This window comes from Tachysurus vachellii, chromosome 26 (genome assembly GCF_030014155.1).
Source record: "Tachysurus vachellii isolate PV-2020 chromosome 26, HZAU_Pvac_v1, whole genome shotgun sequence".
In the NCBI taxonomy this organism is placed as follows: domain Eukaryota; kingdom Metazoa; phylum Chordata; class Actinopteri; order Siluriformes; family Bagridae; genus Tachysurus; species Tachysurus vachellii.
In genome coordinates this window covers 1,069,697-1,082,196 of record NC_083485.1, presented here as the reverse complement: position 1 = coordinate 1,082,196, position 12,500 = coordinate 1,069,697, and the positions used below count along the sequence as shown (strand labels likewise).

The 12,500-nt window shown below is 40.3% G+C and overlaps 2 protein-coding genes across 2 annotated transcripts in view; one reads left to right on the top strand and one right to left on the bottom strand.

The window, feature by feature from the left end:
- The window catches only part of sh2d1aa (SH2 domain containing 1A duplicate a), a 4,467-nt gene extending 87 nt beyond the window's left edge, over window positions 1-4,380 (top strand). The window contains exons 1-3 of the mRNA XM_060862402.1: window positions 1-171; window positions 2,868-2,931; window positions 3,454-4,380. The exon at window positions 1-171 is cut by the window's left edge and continues 87 nt beyond it. Of these exons, the coding sequence (XP_060718385.1) occupies window positions 35-171; window positions 2,868-2,931; window positions 3,454-3,615 (363 nt within the window). The 5' untranslated portion in view covers window positions 1-34 and the 3' untranslated portion in view covers window positions 3,616-4,380. The remainder of the gene's footprint in view (window positions 172-2,867; window positions 2,932-3,453) is intronic.
- A 23-nt stretch (window positions 4,381-4,403) lies between these two features.
- tenm1 (teneurin transmembrane protein 1) overlaps window positions 4,404-12,500 on the bottom strand; it is a 125,564-nt gene continuing 117,467 nt past the window's right edge. Inside the window, exons 28-32 of the mRNA XM_060862401.1 lie at window positions 12,400-12,500; window positions 11,717-12,107; window positions 9,496-10,725; window positions 9,166-9,308; window positions 4,404-9,067 (exon numbers count right to left, since the gene is read on the bottom strand). The exon at window positions 12,400-12,500 is cut by the window's right edge and continues 190 nt beyond it. Coding sequence (XP_060718384.1) covers window positions 8,312-9,067; window positions 9,166-9,308; window positions 9,496-10,725; window positions 11,717-12,107; window positions 12,400-12,500 — 2,621 coding nt within the window. The 3' untranslated portion in view covers window positions 4,404-8,311. The remainder of the gene's footprint in view (window positions 9,068-9,165; window positions 9,309-9,495; window positions 10,726-11,716; window positions 12,108-12,399) is intronic.

Sequence of the window (12,500 nt, the reverse complement as noted above, 5' to 3'; positions counted from 1 at the left end):
CGAGACAGAGGCTGAAGTTATCAGTGCAATAAGGATGGAAAATTTAGAGATGTACCACGGGGCAATCAGTAAGGAGCAAACAGAGAGAATTTTGGGGGCCACCAGCCAAAACGGAAGCTTCCTGATTCGAGACAGTGAGACCGTCCCGGGGTCCTACTGCATCTGTGTGCTGTATGTATGACTGTTATTCATTTACACCTTCATCAAAAGATTTTTAAAGATTGTGCTGCTGTTTCTCTCCGTCTACTTAAGTAGGATCTTGAAGGAAATTTTGGGATTTGCTCAGGAATGTTTCTGTTGTTTACAGAATTGATGATTTTATGTTGAACAGACGTGAAGCTAGACCAATAATAATATACAAATAAATTGGTTTATTAGGTCAACTAATGATAAAATTATTTTACAAATCGATGCAATATTAACATAACTTTTATTTGCCTAGTGATGTTAACACGTAGCACCGAAAAATAATAAAAAAAACAATAAAAAATGCAATGAATGAACGAAAGAATAAAGAAATATAAATACATTATTAAAAAAAAAAAAAAATAGTCTTGCACATGCACAAACAAATGCTGCAAAGCAAACAGACAGATAAGACGTAATTGTACACTGTACAGATCTCTAAATAAAGTCGTGGTTATAATTCACACTTTCGTGTGTAGTCATGTCTTTAGTTAGATAAATTACACTCTTTCTATATTTATACACTTATAAAGAGAAGTGATGCCAAAGCTATTAGACAATCCAGGAGCACTGCCAGGAATACAGTCAAAAACGGTACTGACTTAAGAAGAAGCTTTAAATAAACACTAAGAAAAAAAACTTTAACAGCTGTTAATGTAGCAAAGATAAGGGCATAATAAATGAAATTTAGCTTGTAAAATGAGCTTGAAACGGTTTGAGAAATTGATACAAACGGGTAGCAAATTTGGTCAAAAATAGCCTAACATTTTAGTCTTTTTCACTGAAACGGCAACGTGCAATTGGATAAAAATAAGCTAGAGAAATTCTCTGGAATGGTAAAACGTGACTGGTTAGTAACTTAGCAGTACTGTGTGTCTTTTAATCATTAAGTTAAAACGAATATATTATTATCGGTTTTATATTATCACGTTAGTTGCGTTTTTCCTTTATTAAGCTACTTGTGTATTTTTTGTGCATAATTTCTATTTTCCTCTCAGTTGTGTAGCTTTAATACAGTGTACAGTGTTGTTCTGTTCAAATCCCTGGATTTTAAGAGAGCCTCTCATGCTCAGCTCAAATTAGATCGGCTCAGTGACACTGCATAAAACCATTTACTGAATTTATTAACAGAAGTATACAAACTGCTCATTTTTCACCTCCAAGTAAACGACCCGATTTCCAGGAAACTAAAACTCAGCAAAACACATCCACTGAAAGTGAAAGGTGTTAAAAACCTGATGTTGACTTTCCAAATTCTTTTTTTTTTTTTTTACTGAATCTGACCAGTAAATATCCCTGACATTGTTCTCACTTCTGAAAGTGACATCTGGCCACTTCTGTATTTCAGGCTTTTAATACTTTCCTATGATCCAATCTCAAATAATCAGTGTTCTTGATCTGTCTGATTTACTCCACAGGATCCTAAGCCCTGGAGCTTTATAGTCTATTAAGGTCTACATCTCATTCAACACTTAGATGTAATGGCCATTTGGAGCACAATTCAATAATATTATTGATTTAATGCATTTAGACATTCACTGATTCCCTACTTGAACTAGTATTCATGTTCTCTTCAGAAAGGCCTGCATGGATGGGACTGCTACTGTATTTATTTATCCCACTCTTCAACGTTGCCTATGATTTGTTGCTGAAATGGACCACACAATTAACCTGAAGCTAACTGTCCTAAAGAAAGTTAGATACAAGACTTGTATTCTTGGGTGATTCAAAAACAGTTCCCTCGTTTGGAGATATTTAAAATCTTTTGCTAAGTAGCTCTGATATGTAACTACAGTTTGCTCTTCTCTGCTTCTAACTGTTGTTTCCCCAATCCTGGTCTTGGATTTCCCATTTCATTGCAGGGTTCAATATTTCTTTTTCTGTTACACACCAAAGGTCCACATCATTTTTGTACCATCGGAAGACGAGCAAATGTCTTGCAAAGTTAAGATCAAAATATTTGACAGATTTATATTCATAAATTTCATAGACACTTATATTTGAGGCAGAATCCTGTCCAAGAACAGAACTGAGCAATTAGTCAAGGTTCCAGCAACTTACTCAAGGAACAGCAGAGACTTTCTGACAGTCCCAGGATGTGTACAGGGATTTGGGCATAAGTAGCACAATTGCTAAGGTTCTGAACCACTGAGTGCAAGGCAAATCCCAGTGCTGCCAATCTGCCTCTGTAGGGCCCTTAAGCAATATCCTGAACTGTCAATTTCTTTAACAACTGACCTGGCACTCTGACCTCAGCTTCCGTCCAGCTGGGTTATGCCAAAACACAATTTCCCTTGAGGGAACAGAGCAAGCACTGCCACTAATCTAAACCAGCGGTTCCCAAATCTGGTCACTGAGATCCCCTTTTCCTACATACTTGTTGTTATTTGTGCTTGCTCTATCGTTCAGTACTTATCTAACGACTCAGATAATTAAGACCTTGTTTCGGAACCAGCTTGGACATATTAAAGCAGGTGAAACTCAGCACATCGTTTTAAACTAAATCTGATGTGATTTGGGTAAAAAAACATGAATAGTTTATTCTGCTATTATACGAAACTGGCAAGTAGAAATGATACCATTGAGACAGACGACTTCTCTTTCACGAGTTTTCACTATTTATGTACACGTGTGCGAGCCAATGTCTGAGCTCTGAGCTTTTTTTTTTCTTTTCTCTGCAGGTTTGATCATTGTGTGTTCACCTACAGACTCTACCAGCTCGAAGGAAATGTGTGGAAAACTGAGGTATGAGATAAAAGTGCTCGATGGAGTCGTCTGACAAGATTTCACACCTTTGACTGTGCATTTTAGTGGGTTTTGTGCTACAAGTGTGTTCAAATACAAATCCATTAAGGGTTCTTTGGTTTCTTTTAATTAAAAACTTTTTTTTGTAATTAGCATAAATCTGATTAACATGTATGCCATTTATAGAGCTTTATGGACAGTGTGTGGGAGGAAAGATCTGTTTGTTCCTCGGATTCCGAACCCGTGATAGTACATGTGTGGGTGTGATCACATGACCATTTACTGTTCACTTTGTTCTCTTTACACTGTTAATAACCTCCCTGTGGGACTATAAATGACTAGATTATATAATACATTCAACTTATAACTTATATTACTTTTATTCAACTTGTACTATAACCTGCTCCCAGTTTTAATAAGGATTTGAATAAAAATATACAGTTGCTTTATTCCTAATATACTGATCTAAATAAAGAAATATCCGTAGTAGAAGGACTTACACTTGTGCTCTGTTTTGTGCAGACGGCTCCAGGGGTGAAAGTGCGACTCTTCCGAAATGTTCAAAACCTTCTGGCCATGTACAAGAACCCGGACCAGGGCATCGCCATACCGCTGCGTTTTCCTGTAAAACATGTTCAACGCAGCAAACCTCCTCCACTGCCCAGGAAACACATCCCACGTTAACACGTACTACAGAAACTGACAATATCGTGATTGTGAACACACCTTTCATTTTGTTTGTCTTGAATGTTAAGCAGACATTTAAAAACTCTCCATATAAAATCATTAACAAAAAAAAAAAAAAATAACCTTTTCCTGGCAGCTAAGAACCCTTAAATATTTATTCACGTTTTAAATTTCATTTACAGAGATTCCGTTTTTAACCAATGAATGATTTGTTTTTTTAAGGTTAGGGTTAGGGTTAGAGGGTTAGAGATCCACATCATCTCAAGCACTTAAAAATCAGAATTATTTAATTTATTCGTATCTTCAGTAGTTTGGATGATTAACAACATTTCATACAACAATATGTGTAAATAGTGTTTTTAAATAAATCAAAGAAAGAATTTTTTTGCTAAACTGCATGTAAAATCAATGTGTGTTCTAAAGTAATAAAAATTACAAACCAAAAAAAAAAAAAAAAAAATCCCATAAGTAATTTTCTTGTGTTATGCAAATTAGTTAAGGTTCAATAATTGTCTTTATAGTGAATATTTAATTGTCGATAACGACGTGCACCTGGAACAGCATAAAAATCGAAAGTAAAATTGGAGTAAAGACAAAAATAAACTAAGCCTTTTAGAGCATAACTAATTTTATTCTTTAGATCAGTACATCTATTTTTATTTTTCAAAATATCCACTTACAAAATCATTTCTGATCCCAGACATGTGTAAACAAATCAGGTGTTTAATGACTGTTAAAAAAAAAAAAAAAACCCACACAAACAGAACAGAGTGAAATGTCATATATTTATTTCAGTTATCAAAAGTCCTGATGGACAAAGTGTTCTAATATGAATTTCTCTGCTAGTTTAAAAACAAAAAGTGATGTTTGGAAAGCTCGAGCTCCTTAAAGACACTGAAATGATTCAATTCCATTTAAATCATTTATAGTTTACACTCGTAAGGATGTAGGTAACATTTTTTAAAGCATTCCTTCGCAAATATTATACAGCATGTGAACAATATGACTTTGTTTATCCTGTACTCGTTCGATTCGCTGGCACTGAACATCATTTAGTCAAATTTAGGTCACACTTTGGTACGAAGTATCAGACTGATCCAAAATAAATATCTGGCCTGGTGTCTGCTCTGTATCTGTGAATTGCTTCATGTGGTTGATTGTTCCTTCTGTTATCATAAAATATTTCCTGCATGCTCTTTAACCTCACCAGTGGTGCCATCGTTTCTGCTTTACTAGTGATCTGAACAACTGAAAAATTCTATTAGGAAAGACATAAATTGATCCAGATCCATAAGAATCGACTCCTAAAAGTAAACACACTTTCAGGTTTTAGGTTTACGGGGACCGAAAAGTGCTGTGTTTTTATATAGCTAGCACTGATAAACACTGTGTGTGTGTATGTGTGTGTGTGCGTGTGTGTGTGTGTGCGTGTGTGTGTGGGTGTGCAATGCATGACTTCTTGCTTTTGTTTTCGAACAGCACTTAAAAAAGCACACAATGTTCCACACTTTGCTCTCTACAGAACAACAAATTGCACTCAAAGTTTCACCAAAAACTCTTTGTCTTCCGTTTTATTTTTTTATTTATTCACTAATTGGGTTCGGTTTCTAGGAGAACAGGAAAAAACACACAGGAGCAAACGTGTGTTCACATCCTCAGATTGTAATCTGATGAGGTGTCACAGTTTATCACAGTAATCCAGCTCTCTGACTTTCCTTCATCGTTCTCATGTATCGGTATAATCTCATTATTTCTGTGAAACTGAAAACGAGTCCGAGGTGAGACGCCGCTCTGCCCCCTTGTGGGGGCTTTTTAACATTTCAGCCATTCGAATTTTCTTTTCGATTTTGTGTCTGGTTTATTTGCACAACTAAAATTCCGGGCTGGCCTGAACACCGATTTTAAACAAAGATATTACAAACAATCACACTTTAGTATTTTTGGTAAATAGAGTTCACAATATATCCTGTAGAGGCGATAACGGGTCAACAGTTTACTATAGCGATGATGGCGCAAATGAAATAACGTGTAAATTTTGTAACTTTTTTATTATCTTGCAAACAGAAAGTCAGTAATTAAGCCACAATACTGTGTCGGATGATGATGATGATGTCACGGTTAAAATGTTCAACAATCATCTGTTTTCTTTCTGGGTCCTTAAAAACCAGTGTACTGTCTGAAAGTCGAGTCGTTTCTGTAGCAGCTTTTTTTTTATCCCTGTTATTTTTCTTTCAGATGCTTTTTAAGCAAAAATAATTTCCTCTCTGATCAGTAGTTACAACATCATCGCCTACTCGGATGTGTACTTAAATACTGAAATACTCGCAACGAGAAATCGGGATTTAATAATGTACAGTGAGCTCGAACAGGGAAGAGGAAGGATCCAAAGACGAACAGAAAAACAAATAGAAACAAACACACACTCGAGTATTTCAGTTATTCAGGCCAGCCCTCGTATAAAATATACATTTTATAATGTACTTTAGTACCGTTTTTACTTATTTTAAATAAAACGTTCGTTTTTTTTCTTTAAACCCATGTACATGTGAAATCCATGTAAAGAACCAGTCTGTATTTCAACAAGTTTCAGAACAAATGTATAACATGAAGCGGTTACAAAATCAACTGTAAAAATAAGAACACCTGTGAAAGGTCACGTCGTTGTTGAACTTAATATCTTGCTTTACTTCTGGATTAGAGAACACATGTTACCATCTGAGCATTCAGCTTCTATACACAGCACAGAGATAGACAACGTCAACACGTGATTGTTTTTATTTTGAACGTATAGCTGCTCAAACGAAGTCTTGTTAGCAATAGCAACGATGGTGAAATATTCAGTTGTGTTCAGTTTGTTTGTCGAGCGTTTCTTCCGTGGACCTGCAGACTCACGGCCGTGCTACCGATTCCACGCTGGTACTTTTCCCAAAAGTAATCCCAGAATGTTCCTCTCTGCACGTTTCTTAGCCCGGTCCTCACATCAAGGCTTTGTTTTGAATTGTTGTCATGGCAGCAAAATGACCCCTCCCCTTTGCATGTGATATCGTTTGTTCGTCAGCTCCAGTTCTGCAGCTTTTGTTGTCGTTGGAACCGAAGCAAGTTTGCCGGCTGAGAACCGGATCTTTTGTGGTGGAAAAGCGCAAGACGTTTTAGGCAGATTAGGCACACGATCAGAGTCAGAAAACACACTCGGCATGCCGTTTAAACTAACCGTTCTGGCATGACGTCCAAAAAGAAGATTCCAGAATGTCAATTAATGTAGATGGTTCCGGAATTCCCCTTAAAGGCAGGATTCCAGAAATTTCGTTTTAAACACGAGTTACGGAATACAAATGAAACAAGAGATTCCGTCGTCCCCGTTTATGAAGGAGGTTCGGAAATTCCGCTTAAAAAGAACATTTTAAAATTCCGTTTACTGCCGACAAAGCGCTAGATTCCTTTGTACTATTTTAACAGAATATATCGGAATGCCATTTAAACAAAGATTCCCAGAATGCCACTTCAACATTACGGAAGGACATTAGCAAGAGAACCCGCCGGGATTCTGTTTCAAATTAAGGAACGTAAATCCGAAAAGGGACATTGGAGAAATTCCGGATGTGGCGGTTAAATAGAAAATTCCCTAATGGCATTTATACTGAAGGCTTTTGAATGGCACTAAAGTTGATTATTTTGAAAAGCCACCTAAGCAGACGATTTCAAATGATTTTAGAGTTCCAATGAAACGGGAAAATAAAACCAAATTAAAAAAAAACAACATGGTTTTGGAACGCCGTTTAAAGAGTAGATTCCGGAATACCACACAAACAGAAACTTGTGGAATGGCATGAAAAAAAAAACACATTCTGGAATGCGATTAAACATCGGACTCCTTAATTAAAAAAAAGAAACAAAAAATAAAAAAACAAAAATCATTCTGGATTACGATGCAAACAGCTGATTCTGTATTTCCTTTCTGTACAGTAGATTCCAGAACGGCACACCGCATAAGTACATGATTCCGGAGAGCTGTTGAAACAGAAGATTGCAGAAGGCCTCTTAAACAGGAGCTTCTAGAAGGCCACAGGAGTAAGAGAATGCCATCCGGCCACACAGAACGAGTGATATGTGACGTATCCAATCCGAGGTGTCCATCACGAGGCCATCACGAGTCCAAGAAAGCTGAAAGATAACGTTTTTGGTGGAGAATTTTCTCGTTTACTGAATCGCAAGCTGAAGTTTTAGTCCTCTGTCCATTTAATGTATATTTATATTTCTGCAAAGACAGATCAGCGTTTCATCCTCAGAACTCGTTTGTATGTAAAGTAGCTCTCGTCACTCGCTGGAGTTATTTCTATAAAAAGACTGCAGGATATTCAGAATATTCACAAGGGCCGTTGTCTTGTCTTTTTTTTAACCACAGAGAATAAACGAAAGCAGAGGCCTTTAGGGTCGAAACAGAAGGCTTTTTGCGTCACAATTTAAACATTAAGACAAAAAGAATAAATGTAAAGCTTGCAAACAGGGCACTTCCTTAAATAACGTAATGATACATCATCATTGTAGCACATTCCAGAGTCAAAGAAGTCTATCATGATTTTGTCTTGGCAACATCCTGGAAACTAAGCTGAGAACTGTTGTGTGTGTGTGTGTGTGTGTGTGTGTGTGTGTGTGTGTGTGTTTCCATGTGCGAGCATGTGTGTGAGTGTGTGTGTTACCTACGCCCGGCATCAGTCTGTCTAATCAGCTGTACATTAAACGGACTATCGGCCAGTTCCGGATGCTGTTCCACGGGCAGGATGTAAAATCCGTCGTAACCCGTGACACGACCCTCGGTAAGAAGCTCCTCTTTCTCTTTCTCCGTCCACGCTTTGACTCCGCCTTCTCCATCTCGCACCCGTCTCTGCTCCATTAGCCACGCCCCCTGCACAGCCCTGGCTCGTGCAGACTCGATCACTCGCACTCGTTCCTCGTCCGGTGTTGCTCCGTAGCGCACATGCAGACTCAACGCCCCCTGCTGGAGGACGATTTCTGCAAATCGGCGCGTTTCTCCACCCATCACTGCACTCATTTGTGAAACCGACACGTTGACACCATTCTCCAGCACTCTGGCTCCGCCCCCGACTCCAACCACGGCGAGGTCTGCCTCCAGTGAGCTGGCCTTGCAGAAGTAGTGTGTGTCACGTCCAGTGACGGTAAAGTGGAGATCGCTCAAGTAGGCGGCACCTTTCAGGAGTGAGGCCACGCGACGACCGTCCTCGCTAGCCACTCCCACAATTTCTGTTGCAACTACACCTTCATGGATAGCAAACTTCACACCTTTACCAAAGATGGAGGAGAGGGCAGAGAAGCGTGGGCGGAGCTTATGTCTGCTTCCGGGCTTCCCGTTTGCCGAGCTCATGGGGAGGCGGTCTAAAGAGATGAAGCTCTGAAGACGCTTCTGAAGCTCGCACTGAACCCCCAGGGTGACCTAGACACAGCGACAGACATGGCAGATTCAATATATCATCTATATTATGGGACTTTATCTTCAGGTCATTTGCATATTTTCTATATTTTCTAGCAGACCTTGCTTGGTTCCCAGCTGTGTGTTCGCGCCTGTGTGTTCATCATCTCGTACGTGTGTTGGGTTTTCTCTACGGGCAGCGTGGGAAAGCCAGGAACAACGTTATGGAGCTGGAAGCCAAACAGCTGCAACCAGCTGCTAACATCTGCACACATTCACACAAACATGTCCAAAACATATGATATCACAGATAAATTATAAGTCTTAAAGCAGTGCAACTACAAAACTAAATACCAAAGGTTAGGTCGTTTAGCTCATTAACACTAGGCACTAACAGGGAAACCATGGCAACCAGAATTTGGAAACAGGGATGAGCCACTTTCACCTCTCACCTGTTGTGAACTTGGTGACATCTTGCACGCTGCCTAATGGGTTGTTGTTCTTGAACGTGTATAGGTTGAAGGGCTTGGGATCTTCACTCATCTCTGCCCACAGGTCATGATTGGGCGTGGTCCATCTCCCTGCGACTGTGTCGTAGTCACGGCGGCCGATGTGAACAAGCCGGGTAAGGGGGTCATAAAGCCCTCCGTGGAACCCGAAGGGCAAAGTGAAGGCTGGGTTCGAATCGAGGTAGACGTCGCCGTAGGGCGTGTATCGGATCTCTTTGACTACAGTGCCACGGCTGCTGAAAATAGCAAGCGGCGTCCCTGCCACATCGCATGCCACGTAAAACTCCTCACCGCTACTCATCTCCATAGCAATCAGGTGACCCTGGAGGTCATAGTAAAGTGACGTGATCTCGGAAGCGCTGTGATCATAAAGATGTGTGACGCGCGTTGGTTCTGTCAGATCAGCATAGAAGAACTGAATCCGTGTCCCGTCGCTTGTTTGGGTAAAAACGCGTCTTCCGAGTCCATCGTATCGATACGAAACACGGCGGCTTGTTTGGCGATCTAGCGCCCCCTGCAGCTGGCCATTAGCACTGTAATGGAACACAAGATTACCACGTGAGCGCAGGAATCCGTCTTCATCTACGCGGTACTGGACATCTCCAAGACGTGTGATGCTGTCTCTTAGATCGTAGCGTATCGGTGTTAGCCGTCCATTAACGTTAACGTCACCGTGACTCAGCAGGTTAATGTTTCCGTTCAGGTCATAGCCATAACGCCACATGGGACGATCGTCAACTGAAACTGATGCCAGCTGGCTGTCTGGGTCATAGCGGTAAGCATGGCGTGTGACGTTAGCATCGACGCCCACACGGACATCACATGCACTAACGCGTCCCGCGCCGTCGTACTGCAGCGTCATCCAGAAGGCTATAGATTTTAGGATCTCGTACTGGACCTCGATGAGCTGTCCGTTAGCGTTGTAGATCTTGGTGTGCTTCATGGCGTGTGTGGTAATCACTTGGTTCAGATCGTAGCTGATCACGCTGAACTTACCGAACTGCTCAATACGTCCTGACACGTCCACATAGCGGTACAGGTCGATGGGCAGCGGTGTTTCGTTGATCATAGCCTGCATGCTAGTGACACGGAAATTGTTGTAGCTGTAGTCGAAGCGTGCATTCACCAAACCCTCCTCACTAAAGCGGTAGATCTGCCTTCCTACCAGCGGACCTGAAAGAAGAAAAATAGAGCAGAAAGGGTTGCTGTCGGGAATCTAAAATGCAAGATTGCAACATTTACATGTGTCTTGTCTTAGAATATTACATCCAAAAAATGCTAACATGATGCACTGTTAACCAAATCTGCAGCCAGCTAACACAAATGATTTGTGGAATTATTCGTACAACAATTTGTCCACCTCAGCAAAGTGGAAATGTTGATTTTTTGCCAGCTTTTGGTTCCATGTATTAGTAATGCAAACACAAATTTGCATAAAAAGCAAAAAGATTGAGAAATGATTAGCCACATTAGCCATTTTTATGATTTATCAGCTGTCACTTTGCCGCTTGTTGATGTTGCTAATGTCAGCACAGAGTCGCAGATCCAGAAACAGATTTTCTCTTTTACACGCTAATGAAAAGTTATGTGGCTCTTAAATCAGCGCTCGTCTCAGAGACGCAGTAAATATGAAGCAATGTGCAGCATAAAGGAATATTACACCCTCAAAATGCTAATGTGGCTAATATAAACAGACACTAGCAGCTTCAGCTAGAAGGAGTGATTTGTGGAAATTTCTGGAACCTTCCTGTTCTCATTAGGTGATTCTCTCTCCACATATTGTGATCATTTTATGTAAAATTGTGATGAGTCTGAAATCATTTATTTACGAAAAAATTGCTAATGTGGCTAACAACTAGCGGTGTCAGCTAGCATGAATCGGATATGGATCGGTATAATTTTAGCTATTAGCTCAGAGGAATATTGACATCCAGTTGAGATGTCTTGTGGTTTTTGAAGCTAGCTAGCTATAAAAGGAAATGTTTGGAGGTTAGCTTGGATGTTCTTACTCTTATTAATATGATTCAACATTTTTAAGATTTTAATATTTTGATTGGACGTTTTTTTCCACAGTTGATGATTTAACATTTAGATATAACGTAGTTATTGAAAAAAATGCTGTAGGGATAAGTCTCTGTATGTTCTATGAACATTTAGCGCTCACCCATCTGCCTGTATCGTATCGTACACACGAAGCCTTCCTGCATCAGGTGGATGGTCTTTAAAGCCCCTGTGGCCTCGTCGTAGGTGAAGCTAACGACTGTGGAGTCGTAAAGGACCTCGCTGAGCCGCAGCGCTCGGCCGTATCTGTACACGACGCGTCTGCCTGAGCCGAGATACAGCGTCTGCAGGAGGCGTCCGTCATGAGCGTGGTCTTGAACGACGGAGTGGGAGGAGCCATCGGGGGGCGTGTAGGTGTTGCGGTAGTAGCCGATGGAGAGTGCGGTCTGCAGCCCGTGTTTAACCATGCTGGGCAGAGTGACAGAGAGGAGGTGGTCCATCTGATCAAACTCGAACGTGTAGCGACGCTGACTCTGGAGCAACAGCTGGATGGACTGAGAAAGAGGAGAAAATCACGGCGTAGGTTCCTTATTTTATTATGACTAATGTATATATGACAATGTTATTATGACTAATAACTATGTAACTAGCTAAATGTGTAAAAGTTGTATTGGATTTTAAAATTTTGCTAGCAAGCTAGATCACATGTAGGATGTTTATATCCAGTCGTAAAGTTTGTACAAGGGTTAGCTAAGGTCATTAACATGCTGCCCATAAGAAGTTCTTTTTTATGTTATTTAAAATATGATAAATACGAGGATATAAATGGTTCGTGTAAACACTGACCTTGTCCATGAAGGTGTAGCTCCAGGTGTTGCCGTTGGCCCAGGTGCGGCTCACGAGCCTGCCGTTATCGTAGTCCCTGCGCTCGCTCCAGTTCCCTCTCT